Source organism: Topomyia yanbarensis, chromosome 1, assembly GCF_030247195.1.
Source record: "Topomyia yanbarensis strain Yona2022 chromosome 1, ASM3024719v1, whole genome shotgun sequence".
NCBI lineage: Eukaryota > Metazoa > Arthropoda > Insecta > Diptera > Culicidae > Topomyia > Topomyia yanbarensis.
In genome coordinates this window covers 166,216,740-166,244,202 of record NC_080670.1, presented here as the reverse complement: position 1 = coordinate 166,244,202, position 27,463 = coordinate 166,216,740, and the positions used below count along the sequence as shown (strand labels likewise).

At 39.5% G+C, this 27,463-nt stretch overlaps 1 protein-coding gene across 3 annotated transcripts in view; it reads right to left on the bottom strand.

Moving 5' to 3' along the window:
* Window positions 1-4,730: 4,730 nt before the first annotated feature.
* The window catches only part of LOC131680406 (neutral ceramidase), a 50,358-nt gene continuing 27,625 nt past the window's right edge, over window positions 4,731-27,463 (bottom strand). For 2 of the 3 annotated variants that reach the window (XM_058961125.1, XM_058961136.1), the window contains exons 2-5: window positions 7,574-7,867; window positions 6,654-7,511; window positions 5,193-6,121; window positions 4,731-5,132 (exon numbers count right to left, since the gene is read on the bottom strand). In XM_058961125.1, the coding sequence (XP_058817108.1) occupies window positions 4,955-5,132; window positions 5,193-6,121; window positions 6,654-7,511; window positions 7,574-7,720 (2,112 nt within the window). In that variant the 5' untranslated portion in view covers window positions 7,721-7,867 and the 3' untranslated portion in view covers window positions 4,731-4,954. Of the gene's footprint in view, window positions 5,133-5,192; window positions 6,122-6,653; window positions 7,512-7,573; window positions 7,868-23,087; window positions 23,811-27,463 lie in introns of those variants that run through there. The other variant, XM_058961131.1, reaches the window with a different exon arrangement.

Here is a 27,463-nt window from a genome sequence, read left to right as displayed (position 1 = left end):
TTTTACTTGATATTTCACGTGGCATTCCATGTGAAAATTGAAGCGGAAATTCAGGTGAAACATCTCGCAAAATTCCACGCGGAGTTTCATCCGACATTTGACGTGGCATTTCACGTGCAATTGCACGCGCATATTACGTGAAATTTCATATGAAATCTCGCGCCTAGTTTCACGTGAAATTTCACGTCGCGTTTCACGCGGAACTTTACATTTTCAATTTCTACGTGGAATTTCATACTGCATTTTATGGGAAATTTCACGCAGAATTTCATCCACGATTTCACGTGAAATTCCACAAGAAAATCACTTGGTATTTTAATTGAAATTTTACGTGGCTTTTTGTGCGGTAATTGAAGCGGAATTTCACGTGAAATTTCACTCGGAATTTCATCCGACAGCTCAGGTAGAATGTCACGTGAAATTCCACGCGCATTTTACGTTTGATTTCATGTGAAATTTCGTACCTAGTTTCACGTGGAATTTTATACAAAGTTTCACACGGAATTTTACAACTTGAAGTGTAATTTCACGTGGGATTTCAAGCAGAATTTCATCCTTGATTTCATGTGGAATTTCACGCGGACTTCGACCAGAAATTTCACATAGAATTGCGATCTAAATTCCGACATGCGAGTAAAATTTTCCGTAAGATTCTGCTTGAAATGCGCTGCGTTAAATTTGGCATGAAATTCCGCGTGAAATTCCATGTGAATTAACGTGTGAAATCCCACATAAAATTGCAGATGAAACATGATAAAATTTCACGTAATTTCTTCGCGATGAAATTTCACGTAAAATTCCGTGGGAAATTACGAGTGAAATTCCGCGTGAAATTTAACGTTGATTTCCACGTAAGATTTTACGTGAAATTCCACGAAAAAATCTACATGTGATTTAACTTGAATTTCCATTCGAAATTCCACGAGAAATTTCGCGTGAAATTGCGAGTGAAATACCATGTGATATTCTGCGTGAAATTCCCCTTGAAATTCCGAGTGAAATGTCACCTGAAATTCCAACCAAAATCCCACGTGAAATTACAGAGAAAATACCGCGTGTAGCACATGAAATGTCACGTGAAATTCTACTTGAAACTGCACACGAAAATCCACTTGCAGTTCTGTTTGAAATTTCAGACAAAACCTCATCTGAAATACTGTACGAAACCCCACGCGAAATAACGTATGAAATTTTACGTGAACTTCCTTATTAAACTCCTCGTTATACTCCACGTAAAATTCCGCACAAAATTTCACGTGAAATTCCACTTGAAATTTCAAGCGAAACTCAACACGGTGTTTCATGCGGAATTCCAGGCAGAATCCGATGTAAAATTTTACATGTAATTCAACGCGAAATTTCACGGGAAATGGCACATGAATTTTCAAGTGGGATTTGCTCCGTAATTTCACGCGCAATTTCAGGTGAAATTTCATGCTTAGATGGAATTCGCGTGGAGTTTCACTTTAAATGACAAGTAGAATTTCATGTGGAATGTCGTATGGAAATGCAGAATTAAACGTGGAACATCACGTGGAGTTTCACCTGTAATTTCAGGTGGAATTCCACGCGGAGTTTCGTGGAACTTCATCGGCCATTTAACGTAGAAATATAAGTTAACTTTCAGGTGGAATTTTATGTGTAATTTCACGTGAAATTTCATGCGGCATTTTACGTGTAATAACCAGTAATTTTACATGGAATTTTCGTGGATTTCTGCGCAGAACTTCATGTGGAATTATACTTGAAATTGCAAATTGAATTCAACGTGGTATTTCAAAAGAGATTATAACTACTAGAGGGAGCAAAGCGCTACAGTCTCCATGTATTCACGGACTGAAACATGGGGTCTCGCTCTAGCATATTGTATCCCATTAGTTTGACATGTATGTACCCGGGGCAATATGTGTCAAACTAATGGGCCTAGCATATGTAAGAGCGAGATAATAAATTATCAGTGTTAGCAGCGACCTCTAGTAGTTATAATTTCTTTTGGTATTTCGCATGGAATTTCAAATGAAATTTAACGCGAAATTTCACACTGAATTCTACGAAGAATTTCACGCGGAATTTTACCTCAAATTTCAAACGGGATTTCACGTGGAATTTCACTCGCAATTCTACGTGGAAATCCAAGTGGAATTTCACGCGGAATTTTGTCATTGGTTCCAGAATCGAAATATTCTCTTGGACTTGAGCACCTTCTAGTTGAAAAATAATATTCTAATTAAAAAGAGTATCATCAATTCACTGTTTTGTAGCAATATGAGAGAAAGGTGGGAGCATTTGACACTTTTGAGTGTATTAGTTCTATACTTGCAAAAATAAGCATGGCGGGCGGGACCCTTGAAGTGAACATAAACATCCGAACGAGCATCCTGATTCTTTGGCGCACGATGAAAAGTGAAAAAAGGCCGAGCTTCACCTCGGACCTACCGACTAGAGCACTTAGGAACACCTTTAACCTCGAAAAAACCGATAAAATTAACGTTGACCGAACCGAAACAAAACTTATGGCAACAGAAAGACCCACTACGTCACTTGTTTGAGCTTTTCTTCTTCATATCCTCTTGTTTTTTCCGCTTCATCAATGAAAAATGACAACCGCACTCACGCACAGAAAAAATGTGCACACCTGTATCCGTCTTGGTTTTGTAGTACGTAACGATTGTTTAAGAACAATCATTAACGGATCCTCCTGGCGATTCGGCGCTTAGAAACGATTTTGCCTCGTTTTTAAATGAGTATTATACCCTAGAGGCAGTATACTTGTTATGCATTTTTTTAAATCAACGAAATTATATGCATTTCAGCGTAAGGCGTTTGTTAAACACATTGTTCTACGAGGGAGTGCAAAATTGAAGCAAAAATGGAAATGAAATGCATCTTTTCAAATTTGATGCAAATTTGTTAGGGCCAATTTCTTCACCTTCGCTTAACTGTTAAACCAGGTTCACCAGTAAAAACCTTGCTTAAGCGCTAAGCGAGGGTGAAGAAATCGACCCTTTATACATTTCTCGACAAACATATGATTAGGGCTCAAAAGCCAACTGTTAAAATTCGTTTCGCGGGTAGATTACAGACTAACCGTTAATCATCCAGCACAGTCGTTGATAGCAATTAAAAAAGAAAAGTTTTCTCTTTCGTTGACTGCTATGCACCGTGCTTGGGTAATAACGATTTCTCCAGAATTTCTCCTCAAAGTGAATTTTGACATTTGGCTTTTGTTTATCGAGATTTCTAGAGTGATCTGTCCTTAGGTTATAACTCGTTTTTGCCACTCCTGAGATCAACTACCCTACGTTTCGGCCTCTGGTTTTGGCCTTTTTCAAGAGTCGTTGAATAGTGCACAGTGGTAAAAAGGTTGATGTATAAACTAACTTGTTTTACTCGCCAAACCGTTGCATATGAGGCAAAATTTAAGGATTTTCCCAACGTCGATAAACGACGTACGGACGTAGAACGATAACATATTTGCGTTGAAAAAAGGCCAAAACCAGAGGCCGAAACGTCAAGCAGTATAAAATACCCGTTCTGATTTAAAAGACCGAAAAGTCGAGGAATTAAAAAAAACAAAAAAATAATGGACACAATAGCGGTATAAAATCTGATTAAAGGTGTAAAACGTAAAGCCCGATAATTCGCAATGGAAAATCACATGATTGTTTTTATATTTGATGGTAGTGAATGAGCATTAAAAAGAAATACAGTTCGTTCCTTTATATAAAAACATAATCAGCGACCACTTAATCATGTTTGACCAATTTTAGACCGGATTCGTTTTAATGCAGTTTTACTTTATGACGTTCTATGACGCCCCTGACGATGGTCTGGCGGTTCAGAGAGCAAAAGCACTGGTCTCATATATAAGTCGTTCGTCGTACGCTCGAGCCCCATCATCTCAACGTCATAAAAAACGTGTATTTTAAGTTAATTTATTCTAGTCACACAGGCCCAGTTTGAAAAGTTTCTAAATTTTTAGAACAACATAGACTCGTTTTGCTTTTGAAAGTAAACCATAGTTTGCAAGATTTTTCAAACCGAGCTTTGACGTTCCCTCAATCACGGAGAATTCTAGTTGACCTTTGAGAGTCAACCGACGACGCCGGTGGTTGCGAGTGGTATGCGTGACCGCCACTTACCCCAGTTGGTCTGGGCTCAATCCCAGCCGAGGTCGTTGAGATTTTTCTGAGCTGAGAAAAATCTGAGATCACGCTTCCCTTCAGAAAGGAAATATATATAGCCGTTGGTCCTCGGCCCATGAGTTTGATGGGTCGATATCTAGTCCAGATAGTGGAAGTCGGTCACCTTTCTAACGTTGGTGTTTGGCCTCGTAGCGGGATTAGACCGTCGGAAAATAACTTGAGCTAGAAGAAGAAGACAAGAGGCAGCTGTGAAGTCTGCCCAAACAGAATATTGACTTCATCTACTACGGAATGTAGTGCTCGTTTGCTCTATGAAACTGTCAATTGGTGTGCATTGACTACTAGCTCTTCAGGCTGCCGGATTTTAAAATACTATTAACCTTACGGAAGTCGCGCTAGTGAACTTAAGTGCAAGTTGCTATGAAAACCTAGCGAAATTGTGTTAGCGCACCAGCGGCTGCTCGTTCACCGGGTCATTTGCGCGACTTCCGGAGGGTTAAAAGAACATATAAATTATAATCGTATGCAGCTCTGAGCCAAGGGATGTTTCTCTTTATATTAAATAATAAGAACAGTAACATAGACTATTTTTATGTAAAATGTACCATAGCTAATCTATGCTTACCCAATCTACAGATATCATTTATTGACTAGGCTTTTTGGTTCCAATTTGTAGCTTTACCTTAACCTAATCGTTTCACAAATGAACGTCACTTCACTCAGCAAATCTCTCTCCACCATCGTGGCATGCTTCTACAAATTTATCACATTCAAATGTTTCCATTTACGCGGTGACGATCGCCGGTTCATCACTCTACGATGAAAGTCTTTGTCGATCCGGTGTACGGATACACTCCTCCCAGTATGTATCGGTAGTAACCGAAATGTCGAATTCGATAGGTTCCCAACTTTACATCCGGTCCGATTTCCCACATGAACTCGATGTCACTGAAGCCCAGGATCGTCGACTGTCGTTCCCATTTGAATCTAAAATTGGTGAAAAATTGCTAGAAAAATTTGTTGCTAAGAATTTGGAAAGAATCTTACTTTGTTTCCCAGTTGGCATCAGTGGCAATAACTGTCCAATTGCCGTCGATTTGTTTCTGTTCGACTGTGAAGAATGTTTTATCGTGCATTAAATTATTCCGTGGATTCCCGGTAATAAAAGTCGTATAAACCGTGTCCCCACGTTCGTAAGTGTTGAGCGGTTGAACTTTCACGCTTCCAAATTCCCGTCCAATGGGATGACCATCAAATATAACCCCCGTCATCAGAGATATCTGCTTGTCATCCTGATAGGGTGGCGTAGGTCCAGCATCTAACGGCTCGTTTTTCACCAAAGATTTAATCATTTTCTTGTACTGCTGAAGATAAATCGTCAAGGTATGCGGTCCGAACAGAGTTGATGCCCCTTCGTATCGTTGAATTTCGTACTCCTCCGGTGTCGCTATGTAACTCGAGTACATATTCGACAAACCAGCCACGACGACCTGCAGTTCGTTTCCACCGGCAGCTACGGAAGCTCGTGAAATTTCGTTTCTCATCCGTCTGCCGGACATTGTGGTAAATTCTCCCGGCACGGCCGCAATAGCAAAATCCCCTATCAGTAAGATCTGCGTCGGTACTATCTTTGGCTGCCAGTCATAGGGGAACGTTGCCCGCCCCGTTGCCAACAGAATCGGTTTCGGAGCCTGACACTCCTTGTCATCGTTCGTAGGCTCGGCAATAAAATCCCGAACCGCGTTCCACAGAGCATTGTCCGTGATGGTACCCTGCTGGAAATCGAAAGCACCCGGTCCATCGGTGGTACCGGCGGCAAAGCTGTAACCCATAGCCGGAACGCAACCACGGACCAATTCGAATACTCGCGTTTTAGGGTTGTAATACATTGCCTCGGCCCGCGTCATGTCGATAAACTGGTGAACAAAGCCCACCGGTCCGGTCACCTGGCGTCCGCCGGATTGAGCTAGCAGTTTCTGTTGAAGGGACGTAGGAAAAGAACCAATTAGTATGTACAGCAATGAGGGTTTATGCAGTACATGAATAGTAAAAGCAGTTGATAAGAACTTGCATGTGTTAGCAAGGGGAGATGAAATCTGACAAGCCCTTACTTTGTAACTGTACCTCTGTACGCATATATTACAATTAATATAGAACTAGGTATATGCTTAAATACTTGAGTCTTAGAAATTGGGTTGAGCTTCTTATCCGAAGTTGTGTCGCCAGAAAATGAGATTATTTCGAGAGCACAACAATTTTCTAATGAACTGAAAACGATAATTAATTACGATCAACGACGTTTGAATTCTTTGGGGCAAAATCCCTGTTAGTAATAACTCTAAACATATTTCAATTCGAGTTCGAATATTCTCACCATAATCATGACGTATTTTTTGATAAACTGACGTGAGATACCTTTCACGATTTATGCCAAGATTAACATAACACACTAACCGTAATTGCTCTAATGTTCCTCACCATTCCAGTTATTATGTCCATCGTACTTACCGATGCTGCATTGTACAGCCGAGTCGCTATTATCTTGGTGCTCTCGTACATGTCCTTTCCAGGGCCGGATGCGAAACAGGCTCCAGCTCCAGACGGACAGGATGACGTCAGAACATCGCATGGCAGTCCAGTTTTCTCACACTTCGGTCCCATGATGTTAGGCGAAACGTCTCCGAGATTGCTCGATGCGAACACACCTACAAATTCACCCTTACCCACCAAGCTGCCCTTATTTCGTTCTTGTTCCAACAGAACGGAAGCATAGCCCACATTATCGCTGGACACGAACCGGTTGGTATTGTTCATCGAAGTAGGATGAACCGCAAACCAGTTGATAGCCCCGAACACCACATTGTTCTTATTTACCATCCGCATCTGTACCATTCGCTTATCGACATTATCCTTATACTGTGCCTTCTCTTCTTCCGGATTATTCTCATACGCGCTAGGACTGCGGTTGATGTTCGCGTCCTGAACATCAATCTCCGAAACGTAAATCTTCGCATCGATCATGTTATTATGCGCTCTGATGATACTCTGCGCTATGCCCCGTACCAAAGCATTAAACGTCTCCGAGACGAATCCAAGCGAAGTCATGTCGTACAGCAGATACATCAGAAAGCCACCCGGGGTGCTATGGGTATGGGACCCACTGATGGCCACATTGTTCACATTGTACATATCTCCATACTTCTTCTGCAGCACGGCCAGGACATCGCGTTTCACCGCGTGTCCCATCATACCTGCGTCCACGCTTACAAAGACTGCTCGTTTACCGGATTCCTCGAAAATGAACGCCCTCGAGTACTGACGCAAATGGATACCGGCCCCGCGTTGGGACAATTGCGCATAACCCATCTATAAAGGAAAAAGAAAAAAAAATGATTGTGTCGATGCCATCGGTGCGTAAATATACTTACAAAGGTAATCTCCACTGGCGGCCCGGTACAGTCGGAACGTCCCACTCCCACCCGGTAGGCTGTGGCCATTGTCGACGTCATCGCCGTCAGGCTAATCAGTAGTATATACAGGAAGCATGCTCGGCACAGGTGTTGAATTTTTATCATATTTCACTATCGGCTGCTGAAGTTGAGTTCTTAACTTTAGTGTTATAGATGTTTTTGCGATCGGGTCCGCTTCACTACCGTTCTCAACAGCGGCTCAGATCACAGTGGCATCTTTGCTGTGCGAACCTTTTCCAGCTAGTCCCGTCTCTGCGTGATAGAACAGAAATGGATTGTCAGTAGAGAATATTAAAATCATCGATTAGCATAGTTTGGGGTAGAACTGAGCGCTTCCTGCCCACCGCCGTCATCGAGTATCGAGCAAAAATATCAGAAAGGGAAATGTTACGAGAATCTGATTGAATAGTGTGAGCAGGAACGTAGCAAGGAAAGTTGTGTGGGTGTACTGGGGTAATGTTATTTCTCTAATACATAATTCGTCATCTTTCTGTTTTTGAATATTTTCATTTTAAAGCACTGTCAGGATAAATATTTTCGAAGCTACACGCGATTGCGGAAACGCGGTTTGTACCTTTGATTCTCCCTAGGAAGCTAAATTAGGGTAAACCCTCGAATTTATGCAACAGGTGCACATACCTACTTAAAGTTTAGTAAGGATTTTTGTGTTTCGTAGTAGCTAATAGCAAACAGGGCCGCTAATTAGACACTAAATCGAAAAACGATACACAATTTGCTTGTACGATTGAAGAAAATGGTCGGAACTGATATCCGAAACACCAAAAATCCCGACTTAACTTTAAGTAGGTATGTGCACTTGTTGCATGCATTCGAGAGTTTGCCCTAATTTAGCTCCCTAGAGAGAATTTACATATTACCACATTGACATGATATTGATAGCCACAAAAGTTTCGGATTTTTTTTATTTCAATTATAGAGGTTTTAACCTTAAGGTCATCCGCCTCTTTGGGTTAGAAAAATCTCTAACCCTATGTGCGGGGTCGGGATTCGAACCCAGGTGCGCTGCGTACAAGGCAATCGATTTACCAACTACGCTACGCCCACCCCCTAAGTTTCAGATTCAATTTAGTCCTCATCAGTAAAAACTTTACATATGTATACTGCGCGCTCATTTGCTTCCGCCGCAGCTGACACGCGCACTTATAGCTTCTGCTCCGCTTCCCACAACGCAAATACTGCTAACGCAACCGTATGTTTCAACACCGGCGCCAATGCACGTACTGTCGCCACCTTCCAATCCCTTGCTCATTAAATGCCGTAACAACAGTTGACCAAACTTGATTCTCTGTGTTAAGCTAGTACGCCAAGATCGTTAACAAGAACGACCATTATCTTATGTATCTTTTAAGATCAGTGTTCCTACTATGCTCTCAAAGGATTTCTGGCCTCCCGGAATTACTATCTCTCCTTTTTTAAATCGAAGTTTGAACAGACGTTTTCAAACCGCCCCGTTGATCACAGAGAATTTTCCGCTACCAAGTCAACGTCTCTCCAATACCGTGCGACATATTACCAACGGAATACCAGCACGAACAATTCAATCACCGAGGACCCCTTTGTTACTCAATACCCCATTGCCCAATCAACTCTATCAGTGCACCCTTCAAGCCCATCGCACACCAACACACTCACTTCAACTGCCACGAGAACGAAGAATTCGGACATCACTGATTTGAACCAACAGCTTGATTTCTATTACCAAAATGTTGGTGGTATGAATACGAGAATAACTGATTACTACTTAGCCTGCTCCGAAGTATCATATGCCATCTATGCTTCAACCGAAAACAGGTTGAATGATAATACTTTATCACACCAAATATTTGGCCGGCTTTACACCGTTTTTCAATTCGACCGAACTAGTTCTCACAGTTGCAGGAACCATGGAGGCGGAGTTATTATAGCAACACGCTCTCGCTTTAAATCACACTAACTCTTTCGCTTTAATTGCTCATGTGTAGAACAAAGATGGGTCGCTCTAACGCTTTCAAAATCTACGTTATTCATTTGCGTAATATATATTCCTCCTAATCGTACCAGCGACGAAAAATTGTTTAATGAACATCTTAGCTCTGTAACATGGATCGCTTCACGCTTCACTGCTCCATTTATGAAGCACCGTTTCCGCTTGCAAAGAAAGGTAGCCATCATCAACCTTTACAGTTTTCGGTTCGCGATTGCCCGCCCATCATCTTTCGAGATAGGGTGAAGTGCCTATTTTCACCATACTAAGCAAGGTGCCTCCCTAATTCGTTAATTTCTCGCTCTACAATCAATTGAATACGTAAAAATTGACATCGACAGCTTTGCTTCGTTGTTAAGAACCAATATAATAACACAAATGCACTGAAAACAGTGAAATTCTCGTGTTTGAGCGCAACGAAAACTCGAATCGAGTGCCCCTATTGTTGCGCTACCATTTGACTCAACGCGTTGAACAAAGATGGCAGACACTGCTCTAACCAACGGCTTCAAATGGGTAGAGTGATAATAGAAACATGGCGTAAATGGGCTCATCACCCTATGTCTGAGTCTATCTATTATGATTACAAGAATGCAAATTTCCTCGTTATGGACCAATTCTTCAGTAGCATGATCTGAAACAATGTCGTCGATGGAAGAGATGTCAACGAATCTGCATCCCTCATATCAAACGTTCACTATAGACCAGTAAGTACCAAAAAAGTTAGAAAACTCGCTGTTTCCTTTCCTGGACAAATAGAACACTGCAATGTTAAAAATCTTCCAAAAGGTTTGCTTTGAAAAAAATCTCAAAATTTCGCGCGCAGCTATTGAAAATTCGTTACATTATTTCTAACGACAGATATAAACGTTTAAACAAGCGTCTCTCTTGTATCCACGCACAACGTACTCAAAATCACCTAAAGTCCAATCCAAAGGCCTTTTGTGATTATATAAATAATCAAAGAAAGGAGACAGGTTTACCATCGGTTATGATCCGTGATGCAAACGAGGTTTCATCCACCAAAGATATTTGCGATTTATTTCGTAAGCAATGCGGAAATATTTTTACTTGTGATAAACTGAACTCTTAGCAAATCTCTACTCTCCCTATTGGTCAACATCCTCGTATCACGTCTGATGCAGTTATTACTGCATGCAGAAAGCTAAAAAAAGCCATGCAACGTCGGTCCTGATAGGATCCCAGTGATTGTTCCAAAACAATGTTCTGCTAGTCTCGCTATACCTTTATCACACCTGTTTGACTGAAGAATACCATGGATTCATTCCTAAGCGATCTACCAGTACAAACTTAGTTTCATACACATCCTACATAACTCATGCACTTCAACAAAGACATCAAGTCGACGCGATTTATACAGACCTTACTGCAGCTTTAGACAAGATCAACCACCGTATAGCTGTTGCCAAACTCGAACAGCTAGCTTTTAATGGACCTTTTCTTAGCGGGTTACGTTCTTACCTATTTGGCCGTCAAATGAGCGTTAAAATTGAAGATACTGTTTCCCTACCATTAGCTGCTACCTCCGGCGTTCCACAGGGCAGCCACCTGGGACCCATAATCTTCCTGTTATACATGAACGATGTCCACCCTTCACTAAAATGTGTCAAGCTTTCCTATGCCGACAACTTCAAGCTATGCACCATCGTAAAATGTCTTGATGATGCAAGACTTCTTCAATGCGATTTAGAAATCGTCGCCAATTGGTGCAGCAACAATCAGACGGTCTTGAATGCATCTAAGTGGTCCGCACACGGGAAAAAATCCGCTCATAAATCCATGAACAAAAGGTCACGATTTCGTGAACTGAATGATTTAAGAAAACCGTTACCAAGTTCCTGAAATTATGAATAATAAAACTCGTATTCATGAAACTATTTGTGTTTTCGCCCCGAATATATAGATGGCGTTACATTAGAATGTTTGGTTGAGTTACTGTTGTTGTTCGCTGGACATGTTTATTTTTTGTTGTGATTCTTGTTCATGATTTGGGAATACATAGTCTACACTCAAACGTTGTTCACGATTTCAAGAGCTTATTCGCGATTCTTGGGAATTCTCATGACGTTAGCGGGATTAAAGTTCACGATTTCAAGATCTTAGTGGCGATGTTCGAAATTTTTATTCACGTTATCGTGATATTTTAGTCATGAATAGAGCAATTCATGTTCATGATTTCAGGATCTTAGTCACGATTTTCGTAATTTCTGTTCATGTTATCATGATATTTTATTTTATAGCTTACTTTCAAAGAGTAATGTAACTAATGTTCATGATATCAGCAGTTTTATCATGGTATTCGTAAATTCTTTTCACCTTATCGTGATCTATTATTTTTTGGTTACGAACGGTTTTTTTACACGGACAATAATTTATGCCTAACGTCCATTATGCTTAAAATCTTTAAGCCTAACATCCATTATGTCTAACGTACGTATGCCAAACGTTCGTAAGCCTAACATATTTATGCCTAAAGGGGTATATCGAACCCAAGTTAAGGGGTGCACCTCGTCTACAAAGAGTAGTGGTAATTTGAAAATTTTAATATATTCGTCTTGTCACTGAAAAATATGTTATTAGAAAACTATAACCTTGATGTAACAAAGTTATTGCTACATATCTTTAAAAATATCAAAATAATTTAACCTTAACCGTCGCAAATGGATTAAATTATACGAAATGGATAAAATATGATGTTTGACATATACTGCAAACATTTTTGCATCGCTGTCAAAATTTTTAAATTGCTGTTTTTGGTGAGACTATATTAGAATGGATTAATTACTCATACAGTGCGCAACCGTGTATAAGAATGGGGTATTCTCCCTATTTAAGCGATTAATTTTAGGCCCAACAGAAGTAGTTGATAAAATCCGGAAACATTTGACTGAATGCATAGAACACCGTTTAAACAACAGCTTCAAATAGGCGAGTTTATGATAAGAATCGAGCCAACCAGTGCTTATCATTTTCGATACGTACAAACAAACAGCCGTTACTAATTTTACTTCTTTTAAGCAGACTTAGTAAATAAATCAAATCTTTCCCACATGCACCAAGCGAAAGTAAAATCAGTCGCTTAAATATGTGTGTAAGTTCCTAACTATTACCCAAAGCTGAAAACACTCGGCTGAGATGCTTTCCACATTTGAAAACAGTCGGCTCCGGTGTTTATTGGTGTCTCAAATGAAGGGAAATACAACTACAGGTTTTTCATTCATCGCTCTGCATGCTTCTAAACTAGCTGACTGACAGGCTTTAAATATGACAGCCGCTGCTGCTTTTGTAGCGATTTTGGGTTCTATTTTGCAGTATATTACCCTGTAATGAATATATATCCTCTCTAAACTTCGACTTTGCATTATGATTTTAATTTATAGTGTTTCTTGTATGTTAGGTGTATTGTTTGCTGATTTTTCGTTTCTACCCAAATTCAGGAAAGATTTATTTTCTATAAAATCATATAGATTTTATAGAAAATAATATATCTTTATATTTAAAATTAAAGTTTTGTCCGATATGTTTAACAATAATTAAATCGCACGGAAACGTTCCCAGTATTATGTTGTCGTGATTAGATCTTTCAATGGCCACTCTTATATAAAATCATTACTCGGATCTGGACTCCAAAGTAACAGCACGAACATCTCACGTGTGTGTCAGACACATATACATAGGTCGGCACTCAATATTCAATCGTTGGGAAATAGTAGCTTTGTTCCAGTACATGGAAGTTACTCTTTGTTGCTCCGGAGCAAAAAATTGTTGTTCCTTTTCACTCCGGTTTGCCACCAGAAGAAGAAAAAAGAGAAGAAGATAGTACGGGAACGATTTTCTCCCTGTTTGCTCCGGAGTACTTCCAGTTTCTCCTGGTACTGGAACAAACCTAGTATAACAAGTATTTCTTGTGCGTTTTTTCCAAACGTCATATCTGCAATGAGTTACTCTCTTTGTTTACTTTCTCTTTCGATTTATACGGCGTCTATAACACTTTTCACTTATTTTACAGTACAGATCGAAAGACGGTGGTTTTAACTAGCATATTATGCAAAGAGTTGAGGGATAAATGTTAAAGTGACCGAATTATTAACAGAAGAGAAAGTAAACAAAAAGAGTAACTCATTGCAGATATGACGTTTTGAAAAAACGCTCAAGATTTGACGTTTAATTGATAACATTGTTATCGCGATTTGGTACTGGTAACTGTTCATTTTAGCGAGAAGTATTGCTCTATGCATCATCTCTCCTATTACGACATTAATACCAGATGATAAAGATATCTTGAGATTTTTTTAAGAGACAAACCGCCAGTGTTTGGATCTTGAGGTGGAGCATAGACTCAGCATTATGTATCATTTGCTCAAACATTGTCATATTCCAACGAGATAGAGTGACGGAAAGATGTAAATATTTCCTCATACTTTGAGTAATACCTGAAAAAATACAAATACAAAGAATTCCCCATAACGAACTGTAAAGAGTTTAGGTTGCATGTTTCGCGATTCAAGTGCTTTCGTTTTAATACATCAAACGATAAAACCTCCAAATTCTCGACAGTCGGCTGCCCAGAGCAATTATTACGTGACAACGTCGTTGGCCCATTAACTAGCAACTATCCCCTTCCCATGATACATGTGGAGATGCAGAGGATTCCTTGGTCTCTAGCAGCTACATATCTCGGACTAACATTTCTTCCTTCCTCAAAAGATCTGCATTCGGACGTGGGTGGCGTCGGTATTGATCAGCATGCAGGAATTCATTCCCATAGAAATATGTTACTAGTTTAGTCTTGTTTTTCTTCTGACTATAGAAGCGCACAAAAAGACAACAAAGAACTACATGAAATATGCTAACGGCAAACGAGCGCGGAATACAACTTGAAATATGTGAAAAAATTGGTATGTGATTAATACCGTTAGAATTTTTTTTCAATATTTTCCTTTATTTTTTTTTTTCGGCAATATGCCCAAAATACAATGAGCTTGTAGATCTTCATTTCCTGATTTCATTCGTTCTATTAGGTAAAACTGATTATTTCAGCAGCAAGAGTCGGTTACCGAAAAATAAATCGAACCCAGACCGACTGCGTAGCTACGCTATTCCGGCCCCCGCTTATGGGTGTGTGCTCATTAACATTCTAAACCTATGATCTGTATCGCTTATGAATATGAAATTAATCATCATTTGCATAGACGATCGCATTGTTTCACTACTATTCTATGGTAATATAATAGATAGCAAAAGCTTGTGATGGAAACCTGTATTAACTTGAAATATGATTGCCACCTCTGTTGAGAATGTGACCAGAAGATATTCACAGACCCGGAATTTTGAAACCGATTCATCCCGTACAGCTAATTTTAGCCAAAATCCGAGAATGCAGTTACTGCATTCTCGGATTTTGGCTAAAACTTGCTGTACTGTTATCCTTTACTAACAGCGTTCCAAGCGATTGATCTAGGCAATTTTGAATATTTTTATCTTTTTATGCTACTTGATGAGTTACAAAGAGACAAAAATGCGATCTTTCACGATTTTTTAAAATATACTTCAAAAGACATATAACACTCTGTATAAATATGTTAATAATCTCAGCGAAGAAATTTACGTAAGACTCGAATACTCTGGAAACCCAGGTTTGCGGAAAGGTGATAACCCAAACACGAAAAAATGCTATATCTGATATAAATGGATCCAAAAAAAATAATACCTAATATGTCAATAATCTGAATCAAGGAGTCGAAAATTGCGAGTACATTAAAAAGACCCTCTGTAGAAGACGGAGTAACATTGCACGATCGCTCATGATCAGGCCAGCTGTAAGATTCAGCACTGCTGCATCCATGAACGACAATGTGGTTCTGTGTGATACTACTCGACGTAGAAAACAGAAAAAACATCAAAGAAATAACAAGAATACCCAGAACCCCACACATTGGTGACCCCAACACTGGAAACGTCACCGACCAGTTGGATTCTATGATGTACGAACGAGAAGAATACGAGTGCATTCCGTGACCGGCATCGCTAAACAGGAAGATACGTTCGGTCAATTAAGAGTCGGCGAGGTGTAGATGAATAGCGTTGATAAACACATCACGGAGAGTCAGTTTGTTTTGTTGTAATGTCTCTTCGCGGTCACTTGACAGGCGATCGCGGAACCGTTAAATAGTATTACGAGTGCGGAAAACAACATGAAAATAACTCAAAATTGCAACCCCGGCGAAACGAAGGATGATTTTTTTTTCTGTCGCTACAGGTTCGTTGGCTCTACACTTCATTTTCATTGTAACACAAATCATGTCGCGTCAGGTGCGGAAGTTCAAAGTAAGTACATTATATTCTAGATACTGCACACGTGATATTTGAAGAACGAGTTGAATTAATTGAGTAGATATGATATGAAGTTGTGATATGTTAAGCAAGGTTGTTAATTATTCCCGCCAAATTTTATACTAATGAGAATACACTGTTAGAAAAGTCTGAAAACAGTTTTTAAAATTTGAAGCCATTAGCGCTGCCTTGTATTAATTCTCTTTCTTCAGATTTTGTTCGCGTCGTTTTTCAATTAAGTTTTTAAAGATTTAAGAGACAATGATGTCGAGGTTTATGCAACTTAGGTTTCGACAAAAATCACTGATAATATGGTACACTTTGAAGTAGAATACTTCTAACTTTTCAATATAGGGGTCTGTTTTCAAAATTTTCGGCGGGATTTCACCAGAATTTTTTAACGTGAATATCTGCTGTTGTACAGAATTAAAAAAAAAAAGATTGAAAACTGGTTGAAAATGTGTGCAACAATTTTGTAACTAATTCCGTAGAGTGGACAAATACTATAAAAATAGTGTGCACTGCGATTTATACATTGGAGTTCGCATTGCGCTGACGTGTTTCGTTTTTCACTGGCAATCGGTAGTGCGGGTGCGATTGAAGATTTGATAAGCACTGATTGTTGCGTTGTGTAAAGAAGATGGTGTGAGCCTTTTAGATTTTGATATTATGAATTTCTGCTGATGATTTGATAGGAGTTACTTCGCAAAGCTTACTTACGAGTTTATAGAGTATTGTTACACTATCCGGGGAAACTTAAAATACTCAGTCCTCGAGGCAAACCGGGAAAAAAGTTATACGCATCATCATATATGCTGCTACAAACATAGTTGTATAACGATCCGTAGAACCATTTTAAATGTATAACAGGTAAGGCGAGGCTTATACATCCACGCGAAGACCGGTTATGCTTTAAACTGGCCTATTACTAAAAATATGCAGCTTGACGATATATTTTGATCCCACAATATAGGTAATGAAAAATTCGATAATCGTAAATAAAACAAATTACTTGAACTGGATTCATTCCATAATCTCGAAGAAAGGTACAGATATTTCAATATTGTCCATTCCAAGGTACGTGTACCACTATATCGGGATTTCCACCAGTTATATAAAAATTGCGGATATCAAATTAACAGCCTGAGTGTATTCGTCTTCACTTCACTTTAATTAGATACATCGGAACATTGTATCTATGCAGCTGAAACACGAGACCATCATGTCCAAGATTGGCATTTCTGATCGACCGACACCGACTTGTTCCGCCCAATGAGAGGGCCAGGACTCTGGGGCGAGAATGTTGAACTGGCCGGCTTGCGAAGCCTTCGGCGCGAACGATCGCATTCCGATTTCTCTGTCTATTATCCCATAGCACGTGCCGAGTATTGATGATGAAGAATTTCCCGTAAGACCGTGTCAGCTTGGCTAAGTCATTTTGTAATAGAGCCGATGTTCCATTCTGGATGCTAGTTTGTTTAGAGTAAGCAGCAATGATGATGATAGGGCCAGACGAAGAACTAACCTTGACTCCGATTGCTTGGATGATCTTCAGTTGTATATTCGGCAACAGATGGCACCTGGTGTTGCGCCTCACAGTAACAGCCACTCCTCCTCCTCCTCCAGATTTGTTTCTATCGTGTTTTAAAAATCGGAAGTCTAACAAATAAACGTTAACTTCCGATTTTAGATGCGCTTATGGATTCAAGACCCACCTAAGAGAGGGGGGTAGTAAATCCTGGTACTATGTATACGCAGGATGGTGATGACCTAGGATACCAGCGTGACGAGTTCTTTCGCTGTGAACGGGGATCGCTGCTGGAATTATCTCACACCGCACTGGTAAACGGCAATCCGACAGGAGTGCGGCGGGGCTGCGCTGAGAAACGGGTCTGGACGTTATTGACTCGTTGATTGTTGACAGGAACCAGTTCTAAGTTCGGGATTGCTCGTCGGGACAGTAATGCTGTGTAATGCGCTTCATTAAAAACCGTAGCGTTTCGAGGACGGCCCGGCTGATTGCCCACCGTCGCTTTTTTCGAATAACGATAAACTTCACTCGTTTCTTGAGTATGCGGTCAGATACGCGATGGGTTTCGTCAATGTTGACACATTTGAATTCGCCGTCATAACCAAAACCACACAATTCGGTAGCATGACACTTGGCACATATGTCACCACACGCATTCTTGTGGTAATTTTTCGTGTCCTAAATCTCAGCTAGTCCATGGTCACTTCACGATGCTGCAGTCGATACGGTTCTATGAGACAATAGCGCGGAACAAATCCAAAACACCTCTCAAGGCGCCGATGGTAGTGGTTCCTTTGGCGGAATGGATAAAAAAACTGCTGTTTTTTCCGTCGACTCATCGGGTACACTGCCATTGATTTTAAACTAAGCTGTTCGAGCTCTGCTTTGGCGAATGGTGTCAATCTACGTAACAACACCTTCAGAGGGTTTGCCGACAGTGGATCGTGGGTGTAAAATACTCACCAATTGTCTTGAGAAAAGTTTTTGTGTACTCCTCCATCCTGGAACACACAATTTTGGTAGCGACGTTGAAAAACTTGACGAATGAACCTGCTTGCTCAATTTCGCACTGAACTTGGTGATATTTTTCACGGGGATGAAAAGCGGGGACAACCGTTGCTGTTGCTGCTTGCAGCGCTTTTTTTTCGCACTATCCACTTCTTCGCTGGGCCGATGACGTCAAATCCACTAGTACATGTGCCAAACAAGCGGACGAGGGAACATAACTGCGAAAATTTAAACCAGTTTAAACTGCGCGAACTAAAGGCGACGAATGCTGATTATTCATTCTTGTATTTACATTCTTCATAGTTATTGGTCTGAACGTTCCGTCTGGATAAAGTCTGATTTCAGTTTTGAGAGAAATAGAGAGAGAAGTATTGATAAACGACATGTATATTTAAAATTTATAGAAATGTTTATTGATTTTAATTATACTAGCATTCTGCCTAACGGCATCCCTAAATCACCCTTTTGGGCAAATAGAAATCGGACGAATGGCTAACGGTCAATCGACTTGGAACCCTGTATTCGAATGACGGCGCATGTCGGAAAAGTCACAAGGGTGACAAGAAGTCATTCTATCGTACCCCACAATAGGGTGACCATACGTGCTGGTTTACCAGAACACGTCCTTGTTTCTTGCAGACTGTCCTGGTGCCCTGGGATGTCGAGCAAAACGTTTGATTCGTCCTGATTTTTCTCCTCTAAGTCTAAAATATTGTTTCATCGAGCCTTCGCTTTATTCGCTCTGGTTCAGATTCCAGTTACTGTCGATCTCTAGTAGCTGCCAGAAGATCTGGGGTGTTGTAAAAAACCCATTCTGCTATAATTCTGCCAGCTATGGAGGGTAGATTCGCTGCACCGGTTCACCTTTGTTTCTCTTTGTCTGAATTCCGTTTACGTTTTAGATGCTAAATTTCAAACACGGATTGCAGTTAAAAACACAAAGGGCCAATGGAATTAAGTTCTAACCCTCCGGTACTCGCGCTGTTGAATTTAGTGCAACACCTTCAGAAACTCTAGCGAAACCTTCTTTCAGCACCAGCGGCTGCTCATTCCAGAAGCCAGTCGCGCGGGTGCCGGAGGGCTACATATGATAAGAAGTTTGAAATTTGGGGTAATTGGCATTGTTTTTATTATTAATGATTTTCATCAGCTTAAATCGTCTTTCAATCCGAGACCCGACTGATTCCCTTTCGTGCTTCTGGAAATACACATCCACGTTTTGGTGACTCTGCTTTTTAAAAACTTTCGAGCATCTCTTGCCAGCGGTATTTTTCAATCTTACTGGAAATCCGCCAAAAAGTTAAAATTTTATTGAGCGTTGTCTCGAGCTGATGCTAATGGACCACTTCTGGCTTGTAGCAAGCAGTAACTAATCAACAATCAACACGGCTTCACGTCTGGTATTTGAACAGTGACTAACCTGCCGAATCCTGCAGCTTTATTATTACACCAAAGGGGAACTCAACTATACGAGAGCCTAATATCCTACATGACAGGGAGTATGGAACGTGAAACATAAACTGATATTATTCACACCGACCTTTTTTCCGCTTTTGATTGAAAGAACCACAATATAAGAATCGCTAAAGTGAAGAGATTTGGAATAAACGGTAGTTTGTGTACTGTCACTGTCTTGGGTTTTCACGCACCTGGTATGGTCACCCTACCCAATAACAATACCTTGTATACATATGTAAACTAACTGTTACCCGAAGGGGAATGGTTATGGACTAATCAAATCAGGCCAGTTAAAATCAAGTACAGGCTACACGGACAACGACTTTAATTTTACTACTCAATGTATTTACCGAAATAACTATAATTTTGACAACTCCAAAATGTCAAATGTACTCCAATCGTTTGGGTGGAAAAACGATGTTGCCTATTGTCAAACTCTATAGGTAGAGATGGAGATGTCAGTTTCCTACCATTAACATTGATTTACTATCCTAATTCAGCTTTCTAAAGTCAATTCTAGATAATCAAAGGCTTATGGTAGCATATGAAAATTTGCATATCGAAGCTGCTCGACAGCGTGGAGTGATTTAAACTAATATCAAGCCAATCACAATATATATATTCGAATAGAGCGCTTGTGTCTTAATTAATCCTGTATTAGTCGAGGTGTCATAATAGATCATTGATCCACCTAGCCTAAAGTTGCGCTTAAATTGCTATCAATAGCTATAGCAAAGCCGATTATCTAACTAATGAGTTCAAATGACTAGGATGAATGTAAGAGCAGAGATGAATAATTAACTAGCTACCCTATGAAAGTGTAGTGTTGTTGACGACCTTAAAATGTGCATTAATGTTATGTTAACCATGATGCAAACTGAAAATTTGAGACTATTCACTCAAAAGACGGTTGTCGCATTGCGCTAGTGTATAATCTTTTTAGGTTTTATATTTGAGATATTCTGCAACTAAAACATTTGGACTATACTGCCTATGATCGCAAATCAGTCCCATAAACATGGGAAATCCCATAGAAAATAGGACTAATATGCGATCGTGGGTAGTATAATACTGTGAATAGTTCGACAGTGAAAAAACCGTTTCAAATACGGTCATATCTTCTTGTATGGTGGTGTACAAGTACACGTACATACGACCGGCAAATTATATTGAGTTATCCACGAGAAGGTCGCGAGTTTTTATTCCAGCAAAAATACATTTATTGAAGCAGATTGCAAAACTACCATACCGGAAGATCAATTATCCAAACACCTTCGTCATGTTTATTTATGACAACGCTGTCCATCACTGGGCTACTGCTTCTATTCCTCTCCTCCAACACGTTGTAAAAGAAGCACGTTTACAACCATCCCCAAACGGTACCCACACTATGGTGTACGAAAAAGTAACTAGGTAACGGTGATTTGAACGATCATCGCCAGTGGTAGTCACCAAAACATTTCTTCCACGGGCGATCGGCTGCATCAATACTGTTTAGCCAAGGTCAAGGCTGTTTGGTTTGACAGTCTGCTCATGTCTTTAATTCACACTTCGCCTTAATCTAGCGGGTCGATTGGTTTGCCCGAACGAAAATGAAAGTAACGGTTATCGTTCAGGTTATCATCGTGAGGGCAGTTGGCGAAGCCACAGATAACAGACGTTTAGGTTCGCTTCGAAAGGTGTGTAAATATCCGCTACTGAAATTTCGACTAAATCAGAGACACGTATGGTAAACGTTTATAGTAGACGCAGCGATCGATGCAATGCGGTTGGAGTGCAGCTGTCAAACACTTGTAGCAAGCAATTGCGTAGATGACAAATAGTAAAACACTGGTTTTCAACGTTTATCAATTTGAAACTTTACACAGGTTTTGAAGGAGTTTTTTTTTCTAGCCTAAATATCTGCTATCTGTGGTGAAGCGAACTGATAGGAAGGGGATAAGTTTTATTATTCAGATGCCATTGATGGTCGATAATTTAGTAGTCAAACTAGTTCAGCCTGGTGTAACGGCAACTGGTAGATGAACTTTTTTATCGCACGGCTAGTTGGAAGACGATTTTTATTAAAGTTTAACGGAGATTGAAAAAGATTCTGAACACATTTAAAATATATCATCGGCGAAAATTATTATTTTTTAAAAGTTATTGTTCAATAAGTAGTTTTTTTCGGAGACGGTTTTACGAAAAATCTAACAAAATAAAAATTACTAGGAAAATGAGGTGTCTTAAAAAATCAATTTTTTCTTTAGAATAGACTATCCCCACAACCACTGATTTAATCTAAAGTTTTCGGGGTAATCTACAAACTTGTTATAAGATTCCCAATAAAAATAATTGTTGGTAAATATGATATATAGCTATTATAGTAATTCGTTCTTATCTAAATTTAAAAACTATCATTTGAACTTTTAGAATTTCTACCGATGAAATATTTAAAATCTTTAGAATCTTTTTTTCAGGATCTTTGCTATTAGCATATTGATTTAAACATTGTAAGTTAATCCAACTTTAATAAAATTTGTCTTCTACCTGTGCGTGCTTTGTCGTTGTCGTTTTAGTACGTGCGTATTGTATTCGCACGTGTTTATTGTCATTTCACACACCACCCTCGATGACGAGAATGAGGATTCGGTAATCGGAGCACGTTGCCTTACAGTATAACCTTGAGAAGTCGATATGCCCTTCACTTCTGCTCTCAATATTTTCGATCCAGCAGGGATTCCACGAGAAAGCAGCAGGCCAAAATATTCGACCATCCCCGATTTGAACTAAACTAGGTTATGCTCGGTTTATAAATGTCCATGTAGCCATTGCCATTGGTGCTTGTGATGTACGCAGGATCCTTCTATTGTAGAGTTACGTGTTGTGTTTACATTTCAAATACTCCAAATGATCTTACAAAATCAATACAAAAGTGACAGCTCGGAGCGAACCTAGAGCGACTCGGTACTAACAACGAAATTAGCAGACAATTTTTTACCGTTTTTTGTCCTGAAGTTGGCGGCATATATCTTTGAAACGATATTAGACGTAATAAAGATATTGTCATAAGCAACCTGTGACTAAAACGCCATCTCTTAATGCTAAAAACAATGTAATCGTTCTTCGCAATAATTTGTGGTCAATAAATGCTATACCTTTCGACTAGACCCGTCGCATCGTAGCTGTCACTATTATCGCCTTCGCCGTTAGAAACGTCGCAGTAATCAGTTTCATTACGTCCACGCAGCAACACAATGCAAAAAAGCCAAATTTCCCTCGCGGCGCCGCGCGACGCCACAAGACGCAACAAACACACACACTTACACACACGCACTTGTGATTCAAAGTTGTTCGAGCCTGCTGCCTATTTGTTTGTGCTGTTAAAATTCAGCGTGACCTACTCACTAGTGCACACCTGGCGGCGCTGATAGAATTAACATTTTGTGGCAATTTACATTCATTGCGACACTTGATTTGCTTGGATTTTGCGAAATATGACCGTTCGTCGCAGGAACGATTTTATGCTTCACATTATTCGTTCTCTCCCAAAAAACATAACTACCATAGAGGCACTTGACACACTTTAGCTGAGATCACTGCACTGCATGAAATTACATAACTTTTTCTCTTCTTTCAGCTAGTAATCACTTTCTTCCACTAGCCACTAGGAAAATTCATTTTTTTTTGGAATCCAAGCTCTCTTCTTTGTTCCGACTGTGACACCATGCTACATTTTCAACTCCACATGACCGATTGAGGCCTAAAACGTTTATCAAACTTATCACCAGCAGTTGTGGAACAAAACACACGCGCGGCGGAACCGAAAACCTCGACCACACGTTCACAAGCTTTCTACGTGAGTTTAGTTTCTATACTGAAGGCAAGTTTGAAAAAACCGCCATCCGCCCAGTCCCGACGCCTGATCAGGTGCGTTGATGCAATCGTCATTCGGAATGTGTAAAGACGAGGAGAGCCCACAAATTCGCTCCGAAAAGAAGCAAGTATTAACTAACCGTAAGCTGGAGTATATTTGAGATATTTCTTTAAATGAGTTTTAGTTTTGATTCAACCACAATTACCATGATTCAGGCGTCCTAATAAGAACTGATTTCAATTTCTAAATCATGAAGCTGTGCGGATATTTTTTGCATGTTTCTAAATTGTTCAGACCGGTTCGGTGTTAAGTCAGACCGGACTAAGTCGCAACACATAAAAAAATTAGTTAATGATAGCACTGGATAAAGAATTTCTTCAGCTAAATTTCACTTTTACCAGATTTGAAATATGAAACAATAAACAAGAATTATGGCAAAAATTATTTTCCATTTATAATGTACAGGATGTTGCGATTCAAACTTTAAACGCGTTTTCTCGCAATCAATGCATTGTTACTTAGTCCGGTCTGACCTAACAACGACCAATTCTGCTATGAATGCTGCTCTTGGATTTTTTCTATATATTTTTTTGCTTCTAACATATATTTTGAGTGATGAGATGCATATGAGATTTTGCTTTGTTTTTCTTTTCTAATCACATTGTTTCATGGTTTTATCGAAAATTGTTATCTAGGTGTTTTTTAAATAATCGGTACGATAAGCAAAAAAGCAACGTATTTTCCAGTTAGTTCAGATTTGTGTCTTTTCTTTTAGCATGAATTCGCAACGTTTCGATGCTTTTGACAATGCGAGAATTACTTTTTCATAAGACACTAGTGTTCATTCCATTAGACTTAATATACTAAAAATTAATCTACCTAAATTTAATATTCATTTACATGTAAATAATTTGGGAAACATGTAGAGGCTATGCGAATTAGGGCATCGCATTTTTTGACGTAGGACTTACGTCTTTCTTTACTATACTGGGTTTCATTTCAAAATTTTCAAAACGGATGCGTTACGTACACTTTGAACCTTAAGAACTTTTCTCCTACTAAAGGAATTACTAATATTGTTTCATAAATCGAAAGGAAAACGTTCAACGCTTGCTATTGATACCTTGTTTGCTATGTAAAACTTGTGTAAAAAGTTCAAAAACTACTTTTAAGGCTCAAGTTACCTCAAGGCTTGGTAGTATGCGTAAGAAAAATTGTGTTCAGCTTTGCCACCAGATTATCCATTTAAACCTTTTCACAACTCTAAAAGAAGAATATCAGTCGATTTATTAGATCATCACGATTCAATTCATGCAAAATACCTGCTGGAAAAACCATCGGCTTAGCTGGATGGTGCTTTTGAAAAAGTGGCTGTGATTTTTTATCACACTACCACACCGAGCTGGGGTACGCACCACAACTGCGCAATGAAAAAACCACAGCCACTTTTTCAAAAGCACCGTTTAGCTAAGCCGATGGTTTTTCCAGCAGGTATTTTGCATGAATTGAATCGTGATGATCTAATAAATCGACTGATATTCTTCTTTTAGAGTTTTAAAAAGGTTTAAATGGATAATCCGGTGGCAAAGCTGAACACAAATTTTCCTACCCACACTACCAAGCGTTCAATTCTAACACATGCTTAAAAAAGGTAACTTGAACCTTAATGCGAATCAACATTAATGCTAGAACCTATAAATATGGGTGTCACAGTTTTTCTTAAAGCCAGACGTGTCTAAGCCACAGAGCAGAAAACACGTACGTGTGCTGCTCAACGAGAAGCTGCATTTTGACCACCAACCAAATCATAGCTACTGCCTTATCGCTGCCAACCAAGAACTGTCGTCGCCCTGCGTGAAATTCATCGCTCTCAGAAGTGGACAGAGTTACTAATTCGCAAGCTGCTCTTCTAGTACCTGGTCTGTGAGATTGCACAGCATTTCAAAACCGATCTACTCTTCCGGAGCTCAGCCGTAATGGCCCTCTAAGAAGCCAGCGAGGCCTGCCTGGTTAGTTTGTTGTAAGATACCAATCTGTGCGCTATCCATACCAAGCAAATAATCATCATGCCGAGCGGGAAACGGCGAAATAATATTCACAACAAACGGTTCTTATTAGGACCACAAAATCGTTCTCAGAAGAATTACAATTGAAATTTCCATTTCGTGCTTTGGAAAATAACTTCCCTCTTATCGGGTTAGTTATTTTCTATAATAATATCCGAAAAATGTACGATAAAACTAATAAACTGACCAATTGGACGGAAGCAAGAAAATACCTACAAAAATTTGAGTCAGAAAAGTGACATTGACGGAAAAATGCTTCGATCGTTTCTAAGTGTTTGGCAGCTGAAGTTGCCGATTTGTTTTCCAACGTCAATTATTTGCGCTGTGCTGTACGGAACAAACAGATTTTTGCGCGATTCGTTGGGAAATAATCAAAACAATTGTGTAGTAGATTCCGTAGATTTTACCGTAAATTTTGATAGATTTTGTAAAAGCAAAAGCCTGCTTTGATTGGTGGTTTTTGCAAATCTTTCAAGAACATTAGTGAATGTGGCAACCCTGCTACTAAGAGAAAGCCGCATAAAAAAGAATGATGAAAATATTTCCATTTGTCGCACAAAAGGATGGACTTCCATCTGCACTACGAAGTTTATAAAAGAAATCGCATTGCGATATACAATGCTCATTCGATGTGAGCTGCGAAAGGGGAATGTTCGTGTATGTACGCAGCAGACACGAATTCGGGCAAGGTTCGAATCGTTAGAAAGGATTCTCTTCTGGTATCACCAAAAATAGTTATCTGAAAACCGTTCTTTTTAGGATGAAAACATAATGGAGAAAGAATTGAATTAAAAAGTTCCATTTAAGAGCATGTTCAGGAGTGTTTCAGTTTTAGATTTAAAATTTTGACAGTTCTATAATATAAAACTGAAAATTCTAAAACTGGAACTTTCTGTCCCCAGCAGCAATTTTAGCGGGTGTTCTATTCAGTTTAAAATTCATGTCTCGCCATGCCTTCAGCGTTACTGCATTCAAATTTATTTTCCCCCAGTCTATCGGGTCTAAGTGTCTGTGCTGAAAATTTTGCATGTATTTAAAACACAGTTCTAAACAGGGTTGTTAATGCGATACAATATTCACGATAATTTATCGGCGTTACTCGTTAACGATAATGTATCGTCATCGGAAACTCCGTTAACGATAATGTATCGTCGCCTTCATCGTCATCGTCGATAATTGTATCGTCGCTTTCATCGTCATCGTCGGTTCATCGGTTATCGCGATACATTTTGCGTTACTTTCCCGTTTATTGCAGTTGAAGTTGATGCGGCCAACTTTCAATTGTTTAGAAATAAATACCTTATGAAGGACATGTTGTTGGCAGTTGAAAATCAATAGTTTTGGACATTTTCTATGCACATCGGGGTCTGACGATGTGTCAAAATGAAATTATTTCAACTTTTCGGGAAAATGTATTATGTTGAAGGGAAAGTTGTTGGCAATTGAAAATTAATAATTTTGGACATTTCAATACGCAGAAGGGTCCGACGATGTGTCAAAATTGAAAATCAAAATTTCGAGTAAGTTGGTGCACAGAAGAGTCCCAGGTGCACAGTGTTTCCAAGCGGCAAAAAGGTGACCAAAATTGTTT